General features: G+C 33.6%; 1 protein-coding gene across 2 annotated transcripts; it reads right to left on the bottom strand.

Moving 5' to 3' along the window:
- Positions 1-1,001: 1,001 nt before the first annotated feature.
- On the bottom strand, positions 1,002-23,164 carry LOC133176398 (calcium-responsive transcription factor-like). 2 transcript variants are annotated; one of them, XR_009719456.1, is made up of 12 exons: positions 22,991-23,164; positions 22,450-22,692; positions 20,723-20,853; positions 19,488-19,677; positions 18,757-18,853; positions 18,434-18,571; positions 17,798-17,995; positions 6,155-6,305; positions 5,668-5,812; positions 5,181-5,320; positions 2,403-3,337; positions 1,002-2,053 (listed from the first exon to the last, which is right to left on the bottom strand). XR_009719456.1 is itself a non-coding variant. In XM_061311520.1 (11 exons), exons 1-11 carry the CDS (start codon positions 23,157-23,159, stop codon positions 2,939-2,941), a joined length of 2,001 nt encoding a protein of 666 aa, XP_061167504.1. In that variant the 5' UTR covers positions 23,160-23,164; the 3' UTR covers positions 2,196-2,938. The 2 variants fall into 2 exon arrangements, 1 of the variants encoding a protein (XP_061167504.1); XM_061311520.1 differs by lacking the exon at positions 1,002-2,053 and having other exon boundaries at positions 2,196-3,337.
- Between the last annotated feature and the right edge of the window lie 1,034 nt (positions 23,165-24,198).

Here is a 24,198-nt window from a genome sequence, read left to right as displayed (position 1 = left end):
TATTTAGGCATTTATTATTTAAGTCATTTTTATTCAAAATCAGTTATCAATCCATGCATCAGTTTTTTTTGTTTGTGTTATGTATCCTTAAAAAAAATTCCATTCAGCTTTTTTAATTCAATCACATACTCCATGAAACAGGCTGCAGGAATTTTTATTTTTATCGATATTTTCAAAAAATTTAACCATGAAGAACTAAAATTGCAACAATTGACAAGCTCCCTCCCATGATCATGTAGCTAGAGTAGGTTCCTGCATCTACCTTGAAGAAAAAATTTAAGGTGACAAGAACCCTACAAACTTGATCAAATTGTAATAAGGCCAAATAAAAAAATAGGTGTGGTTCCGGTTACCCGATTTTTATACCCCCGACCCTAAACTTTTTTTGGGCAATTTTCATATTTTTTCCGGAATTTTCCCCAATTTCCATCAATGGCTCTTGTTTAAGTTTTAGCAATGATGGCCTCCTTGCACAACATAGTGCAAGTGTTTAATAGTGTTAAATCCAAAGCAAGCTAGCACGTATGTGTGACCATGTCCCCTACCAATATTGACTAGTACAATGTATATTATCACACCACATCTAAATGTCATTTGCAAAGCAGTAATAGGTATTATTTAGAAAATTAAGAAAATCATTTTGTCAAAAAAAAAAAAAAAAAAAAATCCCTACCTACCTATCCTAATTTTTTTGGAGGTGTAACCGGAACCACACATATTTTTTTGTTTGGCCTAAATTAAAATTTTGCATTAATATTTTTACACTGTTCTTTGTAAAACATATAAACATTACTTATTCATGCACTATATATGCTATTGTAACATTAATCTTTAGTTATATGCCCTAACAAATTCATGTGGATCATTTGCACAGCACATGCAATTTTCTTCTAAAATGTTTACAACAAATGGAGAATTAGCATCAATGTAACAGATAGATAATTACATACCTGTGCTTTTACTATAAGTATAATGGAAACCCAGGGAACAGACACAATAAAGAGTACGTCAAATGACTTTAATGGTTCACATGAAATACAATTATTTGGAACAAACAGCAGAGTAAATCTACTTAAAAGTGAAGTTTACATGAAGGAAAGTACAAGGAGACAGCTGTGAATTAAACCTAGAATCCATAAAAAGTCTTTATTTCTCTCTAAGATATCATCTTATAAAATGCACTGGTTTGCTGCCCAAATATAAAAAAGAATAGAGCTGTATGAAATAAGTAGAAACATACAGTTTGCTGATTGTTTGCCAAAATAAAATAACATGGCTATCAGAAATGGCTACACAGTTCACAGCCCTGTGCCCCGTGTAGATCAGTATAAACACTGATAGATATCCTATTTGGGAATTTAGTGATGACCAAATTAATGGAGGTCATGTTCATGGGAATTAACAATGCACAATTTTCAAGATTATCTCCCTTGGTGCCCTCTTTCCTTATAGAGGTTAGTTTTGTTTCCACCTAAACAGGCAGGTGGGACATTATGATATCATTATTGATATGTGGTCTGTCATAGCTGATTATTGGGATGCATTTTTCAACTCGAAAATTATCAAATTTAAGTAAAAGCATCAATTTTTTTCTACAAAAAAAATGGAACAAAAGAAAATGTCAGTGGATAAGACTTATCACACGAGGGAAAAGAAATGGATCTCTAATAAATACACACGCATCTGTTCATTGCACATTGGCATCCCAAATGACACACCAATTCTTTCCCTCATTATATACTGTACGTGTAATTTCTAAGAGCACTCTTTTTATAAAAGGTTTGTACAACCAGGGAAGCATCTCTTTCACAAAAAATGATTTCAATTATCTATAGTAGAGCTCAATAAAATTAATCAAAATCATCAATGCTTGACATTATCATCTTTCTACAAAATTGAATGAAATGTATGGAGATAACGAACAGTATTCAAGCTCAAAAGTCCATTAAATAATACAAATTTTGGAGCAGAGCAAACATCAGAGGTGGGATCATGTGCCATGGAGGAGTGAATGAATTTTAAAAGCCCAAGCCATTGTTCATTTAAGGAATAACTGTCTAATTTTTTGGATTCATGATGTGATCAATCGAGTGGCTTGCATGATAATTTGCATAAACGCCGAAGGCGTTTATGCATAAAATTATCACGCAAGCCAATCGATTGATCATCGTCATGAATCCAAAAAATCTGACAGTTATTCTTTATATTTACATGCTCCTGATTCTGCAAATTCCCGTGCTAATAGCCCCGCTTCTGTCTCTATTTGTCCCGCCCCGCACGTGATTTTTTTTTAACCGCGCCTATCGATGAACCAGTAGATTTATGTAGAAATAAAGTATTTTTACAATTTGTAATTTTATCTCGGACAAAGACATTGGAAATGTAAATATTTATTTATGCACGTTTGTGTTCAACAACCTGTCCCACTGCATGCTGATATGGATACTTTTTGCACCTCTATCGTTGGAGAGTTACAATCTCGAAACTTGCATATTGCAAGTTCTGTCAAAATTATCAAGAAATCATAAATGCATACCTGGTAGTTTTCAATGATACTGTTAAAGTGTAAATTTCTGATGCACATGTACTTGAGACATTAAACTTCAAAATCAGTCTTGTACCTTATACAAAAATATCATTATTTGAATTTTTCGAACTCTCTGGTCATAAAGATATGCAAAACAAGCTAAGAATTGATTATCTAGATCAACATTAACTGAATTTGTGAAAATGTTTCAAGCTGACAAATTGGTATGTTTAGAGAGAAAATTAAAAAAAAATAGTTGGACTGATTCACACTACTGACCATATCTCTGCCTCTCACAAGAGATCCCAAAAACAAACTAAAAGGCAAAGTTCAACATATATAAATAAATCCATCTATCAAAATGAAAAGCTCAGTAACATAACAAATAAATAAATAAATAAAAATATTGCACTAGGAATCTGTAATAGGTTGAAATTCTGACACAGGTGTATCACTGAGAATGATTTCTGAGTCTGCTGCCATGGAAACACCAACACAGTTAAGCTGGTTTTCTATAGAGGTATCTTCTTCCTCTGCGTGATGGACAATGGATGGGGGATCTGATGCGTTGTCAAGGTTACCATTGTCTATAGACACCATCATTGTCTGACTACCACACTCGTCACTGTTAACGATCACAGCCAGAGATTCTATGTCATGTGTCTCCGCACTGTCCAACATTGGGGGGCTCTGAGTGGAGGAGGGCGGGATTGCACTGATACACAGAGTGTCAGAAGAATCCTCCTTCAAGGGGAAGTCGTCTGTTTTAGACTCTATCAGGGACTGCTGAGATTCATTTGGATCACTAGACTGGAACAAAATATGAAGTCGGCATAAATAGCACATACATACATTTGAACACTTAGAGACAAAAACAAGAGGCCCATGGGCCACAACACTCATCTGAATCACTATGACCCTGCTGCTCTTCATTGGATGACTTTTTTTTTAATTTCCCTGTTAATTTCATAAAAATTTTGACCTACTTATTAATTGTGGACCAAAATCTAGGCCTAAGGAAGTTATGTTTGATCAAAGTTCAGGCCACACAACAATGGGATGTTTCAACATCAATATGATCAACATGGCCCTTCTGTTCTGGAAAAGATTTTTTTTCTCCAGTACCCCCATGCATTATATAAAATTTGGATCTCTGATTTAGGCCCAATCCTAATCTCAGGGCTCATAATTTTAAAAACATCTGATTTACACAACTTCCGATCATTTGCTTATCAATATGATTAAGTGTGGTTTGCAACTCTTTAAAAAGATTTCTTCCTATATATTCCTAGATAAAACTTTGATTTCCTATTGTAGCCTCACCCTACCCCCAGGGGTGGTTTAAACAAATCTGAATCTGCACATAATGAAGCTTTCACATAAGTTTCTTCTTTTCTGGCCAAGTGGTTCCTGAGAAAAAGATTTTTAAAAGATTCACTTCAGTTTGAATTTCAATTTTCAAAAGCCTTTACTTGAACTGTTGAACAAACTTGAATCCTCTTCCCCTAAGGATGTTTTGTGGCAAGTTTGGTTAAAATTAGCCCAGTGATATTTTAGAAGATGAAAAGTAGAAGTATCTTAGTGTAGTCTAATTGTGTACCGAGTTATATTGAAATTGGACCAAAGCTGTAAGAGGAGTAGAGTTTTTAAAGTATTTACAGACAAACAGATTTGACAGACAGATGAATGACAGACACCTTACTATCGCATAAACTCTTCTGGTCTCTGACCAGTAGAGCTAAAAATGGCAAAATTGGTTAAGTACAATCTCATACAATGTCATAAGATAAGATAATCTAGATAGATATAAAAGATAATCTTTTTCATAAATAAAGTCAGATTTTGTTAATAAAAAACATTAGCCTTTAAGTGCTATTTTTTGACTATTGAAAATGGCTACAGTCATCATGATTGTTGTGCATGATCATTGGCTTATTAAAGGAACGAGACAAAATCATGCCCTGCAAACCATTTAGCATTTAAAGATTATCCATCCTGAATGTATATCCATGTATTTTATTTCTACTCATAACTTTTAAATGTAAATATCATGGAGGTTTTTTTCAGGGTGTGTCCTGACCCCCAATCATATGAAAAAAGTATTAAGGGTAAACAGATTTTTAAATTCTCAAATTTTTGTCTAGACCATTACTTTGCAATTCTGAACCATTAAAAATTAACACTATTGTTTTATGATCGGGGGGTGGGGTGGGGGGTGGGGGTGACAAAACCATGATCCAAGGTCATTTAAAGGTTGGGGTCACTGGTTTTGGATTTGTAAAATTTTTGTGTGGATCATACCTTTGCAACAGAAAAATATTAGAACATGTTTGGCTTAAGATTGGTTATTATCACAATGTGTGACATGGCCCTGAACAAGGTCAAATTCAAACCGATAACAATAAAACCATGCTTGGGGGATTCAAGATTAATAAACACTTCAAGTTCTAAGCATGAAGTCTCTAAGTAGTGGAATTTATTCATTTATATTAATTCTATAAATGGAGATTTTTAAAAAAGAGAAATTCTCCTGCCCCCATATATTTTTATGGAATAGCTGTATCAGTAAAATGTTCTGTCACAAATCAAAAACCGAAAATAACATAAAATGACAAATTATGTCAAGAAAACTATATATTAGATGTTTACATACAGGTAAAAGACATCCTGCAGGGAACATGTTGGGATGAAGTCGAGACAATAGCTGGGCTGTCTCTGGAGTTAGATGTGTGCTAATCCGTGTAGAACCATCACTCAAGTGTGTCTCAATGCGGGATATCACATGATGTCCATCTGTTAAAAGAATGATTATATTAACAATTTTATATGGAGAGGTTTGGCTATGATAATTTCACTTTTTTTTTTGTATTTGCTTACTCATCAAATGTCAATATATAAAATACAATTCCATTACTAAGTTTGTTTCATCTAAATATTTAGGAAAATATTTTTCCCAGCACCAACCATCTCCTGGTTTATGGCTGTTAAATGTATTGTACTTCTATCTATCATGATCTTATAGTTTATGGCTGTTACATGTATTGTACTTCTATTTACCATGATCTTTTAGTTTATGACTGTTTCATGAAATAAACTCCTGGTTTAATTATGGTTGTAACATGATTTGTCCTGCTACCTACCATCTCCTGGTTTTTGAGTTAGGGTAACAGTGACCGTCTCAGGGACAGGCTCCACCCCATCAGATGACCACACGGAACCATCCACTACAGAAGAGAACTCTGTAGTCTGGCTTGCTGAGGACTGACCAACGATCTCCACATTAACCTGTCCATAATATAAACAGAGATAAATAAAAAGCCACGAACACAGAAATCACAATTATTCTAATGTCAATAGATGAAGACAAGGAATGGAAAATTATGTGATAACAGCTGCACAGATGTGGACATTGTGCAAACATACTTTTTTCTACATCTATTTTTTTCTATCAGAACATTATTTGCCTCTTAAAGAATACTAATTTACAATGCAGGAATATTTAAATGATGGAAACACATCTGTACACCTAGTGAGACATCATGTTGAGGAAAGAATGACAAACTTATTATTTTTTTCATAAATCTGTGTATAGGATAGAGCAGTTAAGAAAGCTGACTGCTGTGCCACCTGAGGAGTGGTAACGGCAAGAGTCCCATTCTCCACGTCTACCATTGCCTGATGGATCTGATTCTTTAAGTCGTTGACTGTAGGAAACAGGGTCAAGTCATGTCTCTCTGGTACCTCTGTACCCAGGTACAACACTTTGGACACATAGGTTCTGAAATTAATCAACATGAAATTAATAGGTTCTGAAATTAATCAACATCAATTGCTCCCAAAATGACCACCAAAAAAGCCTTCTCTTTGTAAATCACCCCCTCTTCCATAATGTTGAAAAAGAATGATGAAGATGATGCTAATTATTTAAGTTTTATATCTCATTCATTAGACAATGTTGGGAATGAAAAACTAGAACTGTCCAAAAGGGACAAATAACCCCCGCTGGGTTTTTCAGAGATGGTACCAAATCACTAATGTTTTCTAGATGTGAGAGGTGTTCACAATTTGCCTAAACATTTAGAGTGAAAATTTAATTACTCATTATATATTTTGTTAATGAATGAAACTAAGGTATAACCTAATAAAACATCAATACTAATAATTACAGTGTTTTTTATTACATTGAAAAAATAGTTTGCAACTATCTGTCATCTTTGTGAGACATACTCTGCAAATTGATTGTTGAAAAAAAAATCATAATTAATTATACAAAATCAAAGTGATCTTAATACCTTTATATCAACATGATCAAACTCATTTTAAAAATAAAAGGCTGGTTCCAGTAACTATGTATTTTGACAGACATAAATTACAATTAAGAGACTTAGACAACAGAGATTTTTTTAATTTCTTTCTGCCCAATTCCCAGGAGATGTAGATAAGAACTGCTTGATCAGAGATGCCTTAACAGCTTCCCACACTGAACTCATTAATTAATCTTTAACTGGATGCATGTCCACTCATTACTCCCGAAGGACAAATGGATTTACACTATCTGCTGTGTAATATGTAAAAACTGTTTTTAATACTTTGTAATTTTTTTTAGTTCTAATGAGTAGTTTTAGGAACACTTCTAGTACACCGGTCCCTATAAATATGGCGCTAAAATGGGTGCCACCGAAGGCGGTGTACAATATAATATGATCACGTGAGCGATCGACAAAATCGATAAAAAAGGCCACAAATCGCAAATTTGAGCCAAAAATCGTTTTCCTTGTGAAAAATTGGGTTTAAAAAACTGGTTTTTAAACACAGTTTTTTAAATGAGAATTAAAAGGTTTCGTAAAATAACGTACTTGTTTAGTAGATAAAACTCCATTTTGCGTTGTTTAGGAATGTAGTCACATGATCAGTTTTTGACGTAATCTCATAAATATTCATGACGTGCGTCACTTGTGTTTTGACGTAATGAAGACTTATGAAGAAGTAGCTGATAGGACTCAAAGTGAAATGCTACTAAAATTGCGAGATTTTTGTGAGAAATGCAGGGATTTAACAAGTGATAACTAATTACTAGTAATTGGTTGATTGAATTGTGCATCACCATTGATTTGAAAGAAAAAATATTCTGAATATGGACATTAGGAGGTTAGGATATCGAGCTTAATTAAACGGTAAGTCGCTTTTATATAAATAGTGCACATTTTTGAGGGTAACAGTTGAAATTGACACCCCAAGGAAAACCATTGTCAACCGACGCGTCAGCGGAGGTTGACAATGGTTTTCCGAGGGGTGTCAATTTCAACTGTTACCCTCAAAAACGTGTACTATTTATTTTATTATACTGAATGTCTTATTGATTTCGGATGTCAAAAGAAAAATTCGGAGATCGTTGAGTTCACGCTTAGAAAGCTTTCAGACTCCCCGCTTCTATTTTTCTCAATAAGAAAGCTTCGGAAAAGATTTACCAACCTTTTTATTGTTTGTTCGCTACTCAAAAAGTCCTTTATCGTCTAAAGTTTGCATTCGCAAGGATGTTTCGTCTGTCGTTTGTTGTTTTCAAGTAAGCTACATCGGACGCAAGCTTTTATTGACGTCGTTTATTCGGCTTCTTTCAAACGCACAACTGACGCTTTGAGAATTCTACGGTGAACCGTACGCGCATGATTTGAACGCATGTGATATTTTCGAAATGTTACCCGTTGTTAAGTGTGTTGCTAACGCTGAGGGTAACATTACGGATTGTTAAATGCGTGTAAACCAATCAGATATTAGTATTTAACATGAAAGTATAATAATACCAATTACTTGCCAAAACTTAGCGTACAATATCGCATATGTTTCAACATTAGACCAAGGCTAATTCATCCAAGTTTCGCAAAACTTTCCTGTTCTTCCGGTTCTTTGTAAGCAAAAATTGCATGAATAAGCCCAAAGTCGGATATAAGATGCGAACATGGGTGAATATAAAATAGTTACAATATCTGAGCTATATATACTCTAACCCTAATCCGTAGATCGCATACAATGCCATATTTAATTAACGGTTTGTTTAAGTTTTGCATGTTTCATGCTTTACTCCTCTAAGATGGTATATCGGCACAGTGCAGTTTGACATAAGGCTGATTCATGCAAGTTTTTGGTCACAAAAGGCACTTGGCAGTGCCTTTTGTAAGCAAAAATTACATGAATTAGCCCTAAGTCAGGAAGATTTAAGAGTGGATTTATAAAACAGTTCCAATCTTAAGACAAAATACCCTAACCCTAATCACTCGATCGAATGCGTCTTGTTGAAGCGAGGGGAAAATGGCGGTTTGTTTACATTCTGCATAGCAACGGCAAGGGAAATAACTGCTCATGCGCAATCGCGTGATTCTGGGGACCGGCATACTAGAAACTTCCCTAGTTTTAAGCTGTAGTTCACATTTTTGTACAGATGTTCTAGATTCTTTGTCTCAAACCTTAGACATGAAACTGAAATGACTAAGTCAATAAAAAAAAATAAATAAATAAATAAAGTGCCCCGCCACAGCATGATACGCCCATCAAATATTGTTCAATTATCATAAACAGTTTAGGGTGTAAGAAAATCATGTCAACCTTAATTCAAAGATTTCCATGATTTTTCCATTCCTTTATAATATTTGATGTTTATACATTTCCTGTAGTGCAGGCACTAATTATAATAAATTTCTCAACTGGTTGTGTTAGACCTTGACAAATGCCCATCTGAAGCCCCCCCCCCCCCATCTTTCACATTTATTTGATATTTTCAAAAAATTAAATAAAAATATCATATTAAAGAATATCAAAAAAGTCTTAACAATTTAATCTATGCCAAATTAATTTTGAAAATAAAACGCTGGCCATCAAATGACATATGCTATAAACTAACAAGCAGTTTTTCTCTGTGCAATTCCCAAAGGATACAGATAAGAGCTGCTTGATCAGAGATGCTCTAACAGAAATGATTGAGACAGCTAGTCTTCCTATACATTGAACTCATTAATTATAATCTTTAACTGGATGCATGTCCATTCATTACTCCCAAGGGATGAATGGATCTGCACCATCTGCTTTAATAGTCTGTATTGTACTAAAAATGCATATTTATGTCATTCCGTTGAAAACAGAGATTTTTTTAACTTGTTACAAAGATTTATAAAAAGAAACAAAAACTTGTGTTATCTTGATGCAATATTTTTAATAAGATTACTGCATGACTCTTAGATTTGTAGGAACTATCTACCATAAAACATTTTTCTTAAAAAAATACTTGATGATCGTAGCTGACATTCAAGATTTTTCAGATTGCCGGAGAATGTTTTTTGTCATTTTACCACTTTTATGTAGGTGTTGACCCTCTCTTTTAAATTAAGTCTCAGTCAGGATGTTTATTTTAGCATGATTTGTTAAGCACATTAATGTACTGAAATATTAAAAAATTACAAATTAAAGTGATGAAGAAATTTGACATATTTACACAATCAAAATATCAGAATAACCATAATTCAGCTAATAAAGTGCCCTGTTCTTCTTTTGTCATTTCCTATAAATTTTATCAGCAGTTTTTGTACACCCACCCACCTCCAAGAATCATGGAGGATGGCTTGATATTAGTTTCTTTGTTTCATTTATTCACATTTAAAAGTGTTAGGACTCATAAAAATGTTTAAGATTTATATTTTTAAATTTAAATGTTGAATTTTTATGTAAATTTGGTGAAACAAAAAGCTGTAATCTTGAATTAATCATGCAAATTCATCAAACACCTTTGAAATTCCTGAGTAATTCAATGAAAAGAGGATAATTATGTATGTTCAATTGGAATTTCATGGCTAATTTGTGTCTGCAGAGAACGCCAGTTACATAAATCACAACAATAAATTACATCTGAATTGTTTTCTCCATTTTCTTATCATCAAAGCAAGTTTAATGGAGTGTCAGAGCTGTCCAGAACCTCCCCAGATGCTGATATCATTTGGACTGCCCTGTGTTACAACACAGCTTTTTGATAAACTTCTGCATAGCAGGTTGTAGACAAGTACCTAGGCTTTATTTGGAACATAAATTGACCAGATGCAGATTTTATTATCAGCCTAATATTTAACAATTTCTGTAAATTCTATCATTCTTAGGAGGGTAAAATGCAATTTTGTTATGTAATAATTGCATAATGGTCTCAGACTTGTGAATTATTTTTTGTTTGTTGTGAAGAACAGTGCATATACTCTCCACAGATACAAAATTGGTTGCCAGGCTTAGTCTATTAAGGATGAAATTCTGCTTCAAGATATGCACAAAAAACTTCTGTCAGAGTGCTCAGTGTGTATTCTTGACTGCTCTGGAGTAAGGGAGATAAATGCATCGTATCTCCAGCAATAATGGGAATTAGATCCCCAGACTTCAGGATGTTAGTGACAGTTATTTTAGAAATCTCAGGTGCAAAAATGAAAAAAATCTGACAACTTCAAAGGTCCTTCAAGGTATCACACCGGTAATTGACCAATCAAAATGAACTTAGTCAATTGTAGTTCCATACATAATAAAGAAAATTTTTTTTATTGTGAGAAATTTTTTAATTTCCCTTATTCTATTTTTACATTTTTGGTATCTGTGCCTAGGATATTTTATGTACTTTGTAAAATATTAAAGGTTTTTGACAGGAACTATTTCTTTCGGGGCATAGGAGGCCACTTCCTGGGGTGCACACAGGATGTTTAGAAACACATTGAATACACGTGGTTTTAAGGGTATTCCTGTTTGCGGATGGAAAAAATCAGAAAATGCCGTGTAGATACCCTATTTTTTAGTGTCAGCTGATGTGACTGGTAACGTCTAACACTTCCTGCTAAATATTTTTTCATGAATTCGAATACCTGATTTTTAATGATTTTTTATTCTATATAGAAATACATAGTGAAAACAATTACCAGTGTGATACCTTGAACAGATAACACCTGCTTGATCAGAGATGCTCTACCAGTTAGTTCCTCACACTAAAGTCATTAATTTCTCTCTAATTTGACATGTAATTTTCTGTTATCAAAATTCTCCTTGACTATTGCTTGATGATTACACCCATGGGAGAGGTGGAATTTCTCTTATAACATTACATTTGTTATAGATTGCTGTAAAGTATATAATGAAAAAAAATAAGTATTTTCTTGATTTAACATTTTTTTAATAAGGATACTGGAACATTCTTACATTTTTGGGGACTGTGTAATTTAATAGTATAGAGACAAAGTTTTTAAAAAAAAATTCACTAAATTAAAAGTCACAGTGACCTTGAAAAAGGTTGCGACACACCTTCTACCTAAGATGCATATATTGGCCAAGTTTGATGATTCTAAGTCTAATAGTTTTCTAGTTATGAGCCGGACAGGATTTTTCCATATTTGGCCATAGCATTTTAATTAAAGGTCAGAGCGACCTACTTTTAATGTGTGACACACCTTCTACCCAAGAGGTATCAGCTGACAAAGTTTGATAATTCTAGGCCTAATAGTATTAAAGTTATGAGCTGGACATGAAAAAGCTAACAGACGGACGGACATGAAGGCTATAACATAATACGTCCCGTCTTAAGACGGGCGTATAAAAACTGTAAAATGCAAAAAAATTAATTCATGATGAAAATACCAGTTGCACATCTTCATATGGTAAATAATAAGTGTACAAATTTTCATACAAATCTATGCAATAGTCTCTGGGAACAGATCTGGACAAAACCACATAATATAAATGATAAAAACACCTGTAAAATGTACAAAAATTATCCAATCATGATGAAAATACCAGGTGCACACCTTCATATGACGAATAATAAGTGTACAAATTTTCAGACAAATCCTTGCAACAGTTTCCAAGAAATGGTCCAGGCAAATTCTCGTCCACAGACAGACGTACAGACAGACGGACAAGCTGATTCCAATATACCCCCCCTAAACTTCGTTTGCGGGGGGTATAATGATCCTTTCACTTTGCTGCTGATTTTGTTCAGAAGCAGATACCTTACATAAACTAGATAACTGACCAGTCAGCAAGGGGCCCACAGAGGGATAGAAATCTAAAAGGTGAAGCTCAGGGAATAACTTTTCTTGATTACAAAAAAAAAAAAAAAAAAGGAAAAAAAAAAATTAAGAATATATATGACTAATAATCTGAAACAGCAACTGTATTTATAAAATTTCAAGATTTTTCCTAAGATTATCTATTTTCAAAAATTAATAGAATCCTTGCATTTACATGTACATTAGGAAGTAAAAAAAACATTCCACAAATATATTACTACGATGCGATCTTAAAAGTAAATATAAGTAAAAAGGTATCACTTTTAAATATCTATTGCAATATAGAATTAGATACAGGTTGGTACTATACATGATCAAGTCTAGCATAAAGCCTTTGGGCTCAGGGATAGACATAAACTTTCAGATTCACTTGCCCTTCGGGCAAGTGGACTCAAACTTTGACTTGTCCGAATTCCAAACTTGGTTGCCCAAAAATTAGAAAGAAGAGAAAACTGGTAACTATTGTAAATAAAGTGAGATATTACTTTATATTTAGCAAGTTAAGTGCCGGAAAAAAATTTGATGTGCTGGTCATGCTTCATTTTAAATATTTGGAAACTCACACTGCTATGCAGCAATATCTATACTTATAAATTAATAAATTTTGCAAATAAAGTCCGAAACGGATGCACCATAGTGTTCACTTACTCCTCTAAGAATACACTAGATACAATATGATGTCCGTAAACTATATTTAGATTTCACTCGCATTGTAAGTATCGTACATTAAATTAAAAGTCTACTTTTATTTTCTATAAACAGCCATGAAATAGCAAAAACGTGAGTATGGTGGCGTTTCCGGTTGGCGGATCTAAGTTTCAGGCAATTTTTTATGAAACCGACAACAATCAATTGCGTATTTATTTCATAAAACGTCATCACTGAATTATTCAATCAAAACTTGATTTAAATGACATAAAAGAAATAAGTTGTGATAACCGATTAAAAAGGAAAATGTGCAAATTATTTTTGTCATTCACCGATCTTGATATTGACGGAAGGTTCTAGAACATCATATAGCATCGAATCCAATGTTTAAAAGAAAAACAAGACAACTATAGCTGTAGGAACATAACAAAAGCTAATGTGTGAATGGTCATTGAAATAATGGTAAATCATTGATAACACTATAAGTTGTGAATATATTTATATATCGAAAGACTATTACATATATGTAGTAGGTTTTCCTAATAAATTTGTCTGTAAAATGTGTATATATTCCTCACTGCTTACATGAAAAGAGAAAATTAATGAATAAGATATTGTTCAAATACAATTAAAGCTGTAAAATTTTGTGCTTTAATTAATACATTTCAGTTTTGTTTTTTGTTTTTGAATACTCGGCCTATTCATAGGGCGTTAAAAACTAATTTTTACACAGATACTTGCGTCTTGGTTTATATATATGTATGAACCTTATTGATATGTAAAAAAGGTAAAGTACATTTTTTACATATCAATAAGGTACATACATATTTATAAACCAAGACACGAGTACCTGTGAATTTTTACCCCCCCTCCCCCCCCAAAAAAATCAATTTATCAGTAAAATGTGCATATTCGCTGCTTTTAATTTATCCTTGACGGAAATGAAATAAGAGCATACAATATATCCATAACATAGTATAACAGGTTTCACAATAAACATAAAGTAATGAAATTGTGTGTCAAGTTTTTGCAAAAGGGGGTGGGGTGGGAGGGGGGGGGTGGGGGGGGTGGAGACGCACATGCGGGATTTGGAACAAAGTATTTCTTCCTGCTATAACCCTGTTGGTTGTCAGTATGAACTACAATATATTTTCTGTCGGTAGTGGTATAAATTCAATTCCCTGCGCTTGCGCGGGATTTCATCTAGTTTCCTTTAAAATAAACATCATATTTTTGAAAATTATTTTCTGTACGATTTTTTTTTTTTTGTGAATTTCGATTTTTTTCCCCTGAAAAGCTAAAGGAAAGCAGTTGTCATGTTTTGAAACATACATTCCTGATCAGAATACATCATGCCTCGAGAATACAGTCCCTGAAACGTTCTACTTTCCCATTTTTCCGTTCGCTCACTTTCGTTCAGCGTGCTTTCACCGTTCGTTCACCGTTCACGTTCAAGTTTTGCGTTCTGCGTTCACCGTGCGCTCGCGTTCACCGTTCACAAAGCGTTCACCTTTCGCTCTCCGTTCGTTCACTTTGCGTTCACCTTGCGTTCAGCGTTCACTTATTGTTCAGTCTTCACTGTCATTCGGAACTCCGAAGTGAAAGGACTTATCTTTTTGTAAGTAAGGATTTACGGGACTTGAAATTTAATAATTAACATATCATGTTTAAAGGATCATTATTTTATGGGAATAAATTATCTACAACATGTTTTATTATTATTCTAACTTAGCTGTTAGGTTATTAATTAAATTACTTTTGAAAATAAATGTTGTTATAAGTATGTACCTATGTAGAACGATGCTGAAAAATTAAATTTAAATACAGGCAATATACAGGTACTTCAAGCACTGCAACATTTTGTTGTTATGTTAAAGACGACAAGTCGTTAATGGAGAGATAATAATCCATGTCAATTAATTTACCAACTGCAGCAAAATTACGAAAGTATTTATTACTAACACGTTTTTTTTCAATTATTATAGAAATACATTATTAGAACTAGTTCTGAGAATTATAAATAGTACTGCGGATATCCAGTTAATTAAATATCTTTGGAAAGAATTAAATTGATAGTATGGTTAAAAAATATTTATTTAAATGTAATATGCTACAATTCATACATAAATTCTATTGTTAGAGAGAAAAAAATTCCTTTCTTCACAATAACTTAATGTGTTTGCCATTCAATATGATTAAGACACCCCCCCTTTTTTTTCCACGTAGATCGGTTACTTAGTCAGTATTTCCAGAATATTTTAAAGTAATATTTACAAAGGAGTTAACGCGTTTTGTAGCACAAAAATTTCAGTCTCAAAACAAACATGCATCTAAAAATGTCATTAAACAATAGTAGTTCAAAATATACACGCGCCGACGGTGGTATTTTAAATTGGCCAGGGAGTATGTTTCAAATTCATTCGAAGTGTTTATGCCCAATTTATTTTATTTATTTATTTATTGGAAAAATTGGAATCAGATCTAGAAATGATAAAGCATGTTAAAACGTCTTGGAAATACTACAGTGTAGCACTTCGCCTTTGGTGTGACGAGACTTTCACACCTGCACAGTGTCAAATGATTTTGATTGACAGGACAAGCACATGGACTTCATGTGAACTTGAAGCAGGAAAATAAAAACCGATTATGACTGTCAAACAAAGTGAATTTGTTGATAAATAAAAAAGGTTACTTTCACTGCCTGATATATTTAGATAAAAATTAAGATTTTTTGTTTATACAGGTACATATGTACATGTAGATGCATTTGTGGAAAGGGGGGCTAAAACAGAATCTCTCTCTCTCTCTCTCTCTCTCTCTCTCATTTGTCCGTTTAATCAAAACTATGACACGTATTACTTAAATACCAAGTTCTGAAATTTTAATCTATAACAAATAATATGAATGCTTCTTTGTATCACCTTGTCCGAGTATAATCACGGGGAATTGTCTACAGATACATGTAGAAGTCTGCTGAATAAATCATCATCATAAAAAAAAAAAAATAAGAATAAACATATTTATTTTACAAGTAGAATAATTTTATCTTTTAAACTACAGCGTTCGGTAACAACGACAATGTTTTACAGCGATAAAAATCGTGTGATTAAACAGCTGAATAAAAACATCATACATATGTGCAGAAAATATTGTAAGAAACTTAATTAATAGTTTTACTAAAGGCGCATGTTTCATCTTTCTTAGGATAATTTTTGAATATTTATTTATTTATTTATTTTCCGCCTGACATTAGAATACAATAGAATAGATACAATGCATGGAAAAGATCAGAGGCATTCCGAATAAATCGTTCACCTTGCATTCACCGTTCGTTCACCGTTTACTTTGCGCTCGCGTTCGCGCTCCGTTCGCGTTCTGCGTTCGCTCACCTACCATTCACCAAGTTGCGTTCAGCGTTCACACATCGTTCACTCACCGTTCGCTCTGCGTTCGTTCATCGTTCAAGTGGGAAAGTAGAACGTTTCAGGGACTGTAACTGGTGTTCTTTATATTCTGTGAGTAAATAAATGAACTATTTTATAATATCTAATTTCATAATAAGAATGTAAAGAAATTTGTCAGAAGGAAAGTGTATTTTTGTCTACTACATGTACTACGAAAGAAAAGCGGAATGATGAACCCGATTTTTTAATAAATGGTATGATCTAGAAACACTACAAAGGACTTTCCAAATGCAAAAACAATGTCATATTCCTGGTAGAAATCAAACATTCAATTTATTGTTTTGATTATAAAATAATGTAAGATAAAAAAATCTATCAGAAATATTCACTTGCCCGATCGGACAAGTACATCAGAAGTTTCACTTGCCTGAATTAAGAATTTACTTGCCCTGGGCAAATGGACAACAGTTAATGTTGATCCCTGGGGCTTTACAAAATTTGATGACATGAATACTCTATACTTTGTATTATATGGACAAGGAGCTAGTTTGATTCATTACAAAAATTGTCTTCTTTTTCTAAATTACTTTTAGCTGGAGCTAGTTTCAAGTAGAAAATTATCAATCTTGGATTCCAGATAAGATCAGGTAAGCTGTATGAAATAATGGAATAGCTACTGAAATAAATCTCAGCTGATAACCATATCAAAGTATAACCTGCTGACCTCACCTGATGACCATATCAAAGTATAACCTGCTGACCTTAGCTGATGACCATATCAAAGTACAATCTGCTGACCTTAACTGATGACCATATCAAAGTATAACCTGCTGACCTCAGCTGGTGACCATATCAAAGTATAACCTGCTGACCTCACCTGATGACCATATCAAAGTATAACCTGCTGACCATATCAAAGTATAACCTGCTGACCTTAGCTGATGACCATATCAAAGTATAACCTGCTGACCTCACCTGATGACCAAATCAAAGTATAACCTGCTGACCATATCAAAGTATAACCTGCTGACCTTAGCTGATGACCATATCAAAGTATGACCTGCTGACCTTATCTGATGACCATATCAAAGTATAACCTGCTGACCTCACCTGATGACCATATCAAAGTATAACCTGCTGACCTTAGCTGTTTTCTGACAGCATACACACTGGTTTCTCCTGCTGCTACTAGCTCTCGGATTTTTTGTCGGACTCGGGGGTCCAGCCTCTCTTTGGTGGACTCTGGGTCTGGGAGTGAAGTAGTGGGGGCTTCAGCTGTGTTCAGTTGCAGCTCTCCATGAAATTCATGGGCTTTCTCTATAGGTAACTGGACATAATACCTAAAAAATAGAAAATGTTATGAGTACTTACATGTAATAGCTTGAATTCATTCTTAGTTTTTTTTTTATTTCTTTTCGATAAATGCAATGCTTTCTTTTTTTAATATCATATGTTCATCTGACCCTACAGATACATTTATAAGAAATGTATTTTGATTTACATCACATTTATTCTATTTAATGGTCACATATTGCACACTTAAACACTGCATACCTGCACATCTTCATTATTTTTTAATTGATTCTCCATCAGATCTTTGTGACAGGTGAAGTAAGTAACTACTGTATAACAGGTTAATTCTATTTGAATTTTTCAATTGATCCCTCAAAAGTAGCAGTTAAATTTACAGCATATTCACTATCAGGCAAAAACTGAGAAACGCAGAAGAGATCAGTTATGAAAAGGAAATTATCTAAATAATGACTGTATTAACTTACAATTCTTTGCCAATATCATTGGTTCCCAAAACCTTCAGCTGATGAAATGCATTGTCCATTGCAGCTTTGAGGGATTTCTTATCTTGATTAAAATCTACAGCAAACTCTGGAAACTTCTTGACCTTTTTGATATATATTCTGACAAAAATACAGATAATCTACAGATTTGGTATATTTATATTGTAACTGTATCTACATCTCTGTAGTAAGTACACAAAGTTAGCATCCCTTTTGTTCTGTTAGTAATATTTAACTATATGCATTTTCATTTTTCCCCCCAGATCTTTATCAATTGTCTAGCTTTTTATGTTACTAGGTAATACCTTGCAGGACACGTTTGTTTGTACTCTGTAGATGTGTTTTTGGCATTTCCTCGTCGCCTCGGCCCAAACTGGCACTCCATGACCACTGCCCTACTCCCTGTACATTTAACATATGATAATTTATATGACAAACATATAATTACATTTCCAATATGACTGGTAAATAACAGATTGTAATTCCTTCTACTAATACTGTATTTCTAGTCAAATCACTGCAGTATGTAACACAAGATGCAACATTAACAAAAGTTGCAACTTAATATTAATAAATAGAATATTATGCATATTATTTTCACAAAAAGTATGGTCTACACTTGTACAAAGTTTTACTGAAAATAAGCAGAAACTTACTTGAAGTATTGAAGCATATTCTTACTTCTTAAGTAAAAAATGTAATTTATAAAAATTTTAAAAACACTGAAGTTGCATATTTTAATACAGTTTTCAAATATTATTGAAATCTGGAAATAAAAGGATTGTGGGAGGACCATTGTGAAAAATTGTTACTTTCAAGCATTCAATAAATTAAGCTCTTCTGGTCTTGGACCAGTCAAGTTAAATAAAATCAAAATCTTCAGGAAAAATGTCGTGTGTCAGACATAAACTTCTTGTCAAGATTTGTTTAACTATGATTAATTGTCAATTAAGATTTGTACATTTTGTTTTATCTTTTTTCTAAAAACTTGTTATTAGTCTGGATGCTAAAAACCTTATATTTAAACATTCCTCACCTAAATTCATAAAAGGAACTCCATCAAATGGGACATACTGTGACCTCCACATTAGTCTGGTGGAGGGTTTGGCAGGGCAGGGGGACTGACGGGTGCCCCAGAAACTCTGGGTCTGCTGCTTGTGGTAGGTCAAAAGAAGATCAAGGTCAACTTCAGAATCAACATACCCTCTGTAGTAGTCACCTATTTTCTGAAAAATTCAAAATTAATTATTTGATTAATTATGGATACAATTAACTATATCCATTAAAAAGTGTTTAAAATGATTATTATGAATAACCAAGCAATACATGTATTGTTTAATGAAAATGGTTGTTTATTAAACAGTTGAATGGTTTTAGTGCTTGTAAAATAAAATGTCCATAGGTGTACTTGTACTGGAAAGTCAATACTGTGTATGTATATATGTATTAAATATATACACATTTGTTTTTTTTTTAATTTAACCCAGAATACGTTTGCAATATACATGTAATTCTAATATTGCAAAAAAGTAAACAAGATACAAACTGTAATTGATTAATTGTCAATTAAAACCATCAAATAATGATAATCCATGTAATTGATTAATGAAATTTGCTCATTTGGCATCCCTAACATATATACATGTAAATATATGTAATTTATACACCAATAAAGATACTACTAGTACTATACTTGCCCTTAATTTGGTTCATGTTGGTTTTATTTTTTTTTTCAGATTACTATGGAGGAATTTGCCATTGACCCGCTTATATGTCAGTGTGTTTTTTTTTGCCAGAATCAGTTGCCAACTTCAGATTAATATTTTATTGTAATTACCTTTGTTTCAAAGTGTATTTTGGGAGTATGACATCAATATGTGACCTTTTATTGACAAATTAAACAACTATAAGATCTATTAAATCTGTAAGCATTTGTGTTATATGCATGTGGTGACCTTAGATCAACCTTTATATATGATAATCGTTGGTGTTATTACATTAATACTATATTTCCTCTTCCAGAAAAATACCCAATTTTTTAGCACTCACTTATAAGTCATACATAGTCAAAATTTAATTCCCGAAAATTCAACTTACAGGCAAGTATATACGGTATGTATTAATACTTTTAATTGAAAAAGTATGAATTGGGCTGTACGTCATACAATTTGGGGGCTCCTCAAGTATGGGACATTGTAGTTTAGTGACTTCTATCCACCATACTGATCCACAAGTCTTGTATTGTGAGGATCACTAACAGCTGAGACTGACCTGACACTTGTTCATCCTCTGAGCCCACAATGGAGTATCTGGAGGGAGAACATCAGCGTTATCTGGCATCCCTTCATCGACAGATCCAGTCCCTGAGCGACAGCTCTCTGTATCCTGCATGTCAGTATCTCCTACAAACCAAAAGTCTCTGATAAGACTAAGCTCTACTGATTTGTCAGTATTTCCTACAAACCAAAAGTCTCTGATAAGACTAAGCTCTACTGATTTGTCAGTATTTCCTACAAACCAAGTCTCTGATAAGACTAAGCTCTACTGATTTGTCAGTATCTCCTACAAACCAAAAGTTTCTGATAAGACTTAGCTCTACTGATTGGACTTGTGATAGTAGAAGAGATAAGTTGCACCTGGGCTTCTCAGACTTCTCTTTAGGTTAATATTTACTGAATTTGTAATCTTTCTTAATCATGTACCAAAACTGAAGGAGGAAAATAGATTTTAAATTTTCAAGGTTATTCTTTTAAAATCTTAGAGGAATATGAGAATCATGAGCCTTGGTATAGTCTGTGTACAAAGTTACCAAAACTGTAGTGTAAGGGCTATTTGGAAAGTATTGAGACATTCTGATAATTTTCTTTTCTAATCAAACATTTTTTGGTGAATAATTGTGTTAATATCCTACATGTTTGTTAGGGCTGTCACGGTTCCAAAATTTTTCGGGTCGGGTCGGTTCTGTAAATTTTCGGTTCAGTTTCGGGTTTTTTGGGTCGGTTATTTACATCTATTTTAAACCTTAATTTCATGAATTTAACTTGAAAAATCTTTATTTGTTACATTAAAGGACAAGGTATGGTAATGGCCAAATAGGCCCCTTATTTGATGTAAAAATCAGAACGCAGTTAAAATTGTGATAGTTCATAGTTAAGAACTCAAAACGATGCTTGTTTTAAAACGAGCACTAATTTTGATTCAAAACTTAAACAGAGGCCATAAGAGGGTGCAGACGTATGACATTTTCCTGAATTTCCTCAATTCTGTTGGAAATTTGTCAAATTTGAGATACTTTTCACTTCAGGAAACATAGAGCACAAGCTTGCCTATCTGAGATTTTTATACATAAGATGCATCTGATACTAGTGTATGAAATATATAAATTTGGTAGATAGGCAAGCTTGTGCTCTATGTTTTCTGAAACAAAATGTGGTGTAAAATCAATGGAAATTCACGTAAAAATGAGAAAATTCAGAAATTGACATATTTTCTGACCTTCCTGTGACCTCTGTGTATCCCATAATTTAGAACGAATACTCACTTAAACAGGTTTTTATTGATAAACTGTGACATCATTCTAAAAGACACCCCAAACCAGGGGCCAAAAAGGGGTCTTAACCTATCTTGTCCTTTACATTGAAAATAAGTCTTAACCATGCAAACGTCTAGACATCGGTGACTTGGCCTACTATTAGCCACAACCTGACCATTCCTACTTGTTTTGATAATAATCTAATACTTCCGTGACAAGTGTTCTGTCATGGAATGAAGTAGATTTCAGTTGTGATGTTTATTTATCACTGTTATCGTCATCATTCCTTTGATTTCAACGCCATTTTTTTAAATGAACAGACTCTAATATATAACCAGACCTGAACCAAAATCCAGAAAAATGGAACCGGAACCGAACCGAACAACTTGGACCGCAGTTCTCGGTTATTTCCGTTACTCGTGACAGCCCTAATGTTTGTGCATTCTCTTTAAAGAGGGTTCATCACCTAGTTTATCCTCCTCTTTGGGTTCAATTTCAAATGTCTGATCAGCATTTACAGCAATGATTGTGGCCATATCTGGGTGGACCACCTGCCATATTTGACCCTCCCTGGTGATGTCATTTGTTCCATTGACAGCAATGATCTGTATGCCATCTGTAGTTGTCAGGAGCTGTCCACTGGGCAATGTAAGCCCTGCTGGAGAGGACAGCAGGCCCTGAATGGTGGGGTTAGCCAGACTAGGGGACACTGTAAAAGTGAACAATTACAGAATATTACCAAAGTAACAGACATATTATTTCTTAAAAGACTTGTCAAAATATTTTATAAGTAAAAGAAAATGTCAACATTTTTTTTTTTTTACATTCATATATTGAAACTGATCAATGGAATATATTATGGTGCACATGCCAGTACAAAGTTTTATAACATTATTTTAAGCAATTTAAAAATATCAAACCCTAATACTAAATGGAGTTAGCTTAACTTAATTAAAATGGTTGTCAATTAATAATACATGTACTACAATGTACAAAAAGTTGTATACTAGAGGTAATGGCTAGTCCTGTCTCTGTATCCACAATTGTTTCATCATTCAAATCATCCTTCAGAGTTGGATCAATTGTGATGATGTCATCAGCTTCTGTGCCAGATACCATGGTAACAGTGTTAATGACTTCAGAAGTTGAACTTACCATGTCTAAACAATCCACCATTGTTTTTTTCTAAAATGTTACAGAAATGATCAATAATTTCTTTTATAACTCCGTATATATATATATATGTATATAAAATATATTATTGGATTGGAGGCATGCAGGTTGTAGCCAGAGATCATTTGAAGTGGATGATTGCATGAGACAGGGGTTTTGAAGTACACTTTCAGTCATTTTCCATGAGTCCAGGTGAAGTGGAAAGAGGGAGGGGGCTGCAACCAGGTAATTTTTGGTATGTACAAATGCATTTGTTAATCACCAGGTGCATTTTTTATTCAATTTTTTAGGCATGCTAAAATTTTCATTGTTTTTGTCTGTAAACTATTCATTAAATCTCAAGAAAACAAAATAGCTATACATTTACAAATACTCAATATTTCAATAAATTCAGTTTTTTTTATTATCAGTATCTCTTTTTTTCCCCTTATTTTTTCTTAATGAAAATGTTGTGGAGGCCTCAACACACATTAATGCCAATGATATGTATCAATAATTCCCAGTTCCTGAGAAAAAAATGCAAATCCATATAATGGCCTTTTAAATATGTAACATGCGAGGAAAATGTGATGGACCAGAAAAGGATTTGAACCCGAGTCCCCTGAATCACTAGTGAGATGCCCTACCAACTAAGCTATGTGGCCAGTACCTGCCCAACCACCACATTCCTCTCTCCTGAAAGGTCTTTGCACCTGAAGACACCAACTAAGACCGTCCCTGGCAGGTCTTTTACCTGTCTCTTCCAACGCATCTGGACGAGGCACCAAGTGTAACTCATACTAACTGGCAAGGGAGAAAAATGTGACTGACCAGACCAGGATTCAAACCTGAGCATGAAGTGCGAGGTCAATATGCTCTCTCTAACTTAGTCTAAGGTCTATAGAGATTCAACTCATAAAAAAGCTGTTTTTGTTTAAATTTTTTTTTTAATATCAGTTAATGCAAATGTCTAAAAAAAAAAATCAGTGTTTGTAATATTCAACATTACAGTTTCTCATAAAATGATCATTATGCCTTACTCATTAATTATGATGTCACAATT

Source organism: Saccostrea echinata, unplaced genomic scaffold (assembly GCF_033153115.1).
Source record: "Saccostrea echinata isolate AGI-Se365-2 ecotype Australia unplaced genomic scaffold, CSIRO_AGI_Sech_v1 ptg000075l, whole genome shotgun sequence".
Classification (NCBI taxonomy): Eukaryota; Metazoa; Mollusca; class Bivalvia; order Ostreida; family Ostreidae; genus Saccostrea; species Saccostrea echinata.
The sequence above is the reverse complement of the archived record's forward strand: the minus strand, read 5'-3'. Positions and strand labels throughout refer to the sequence as shown.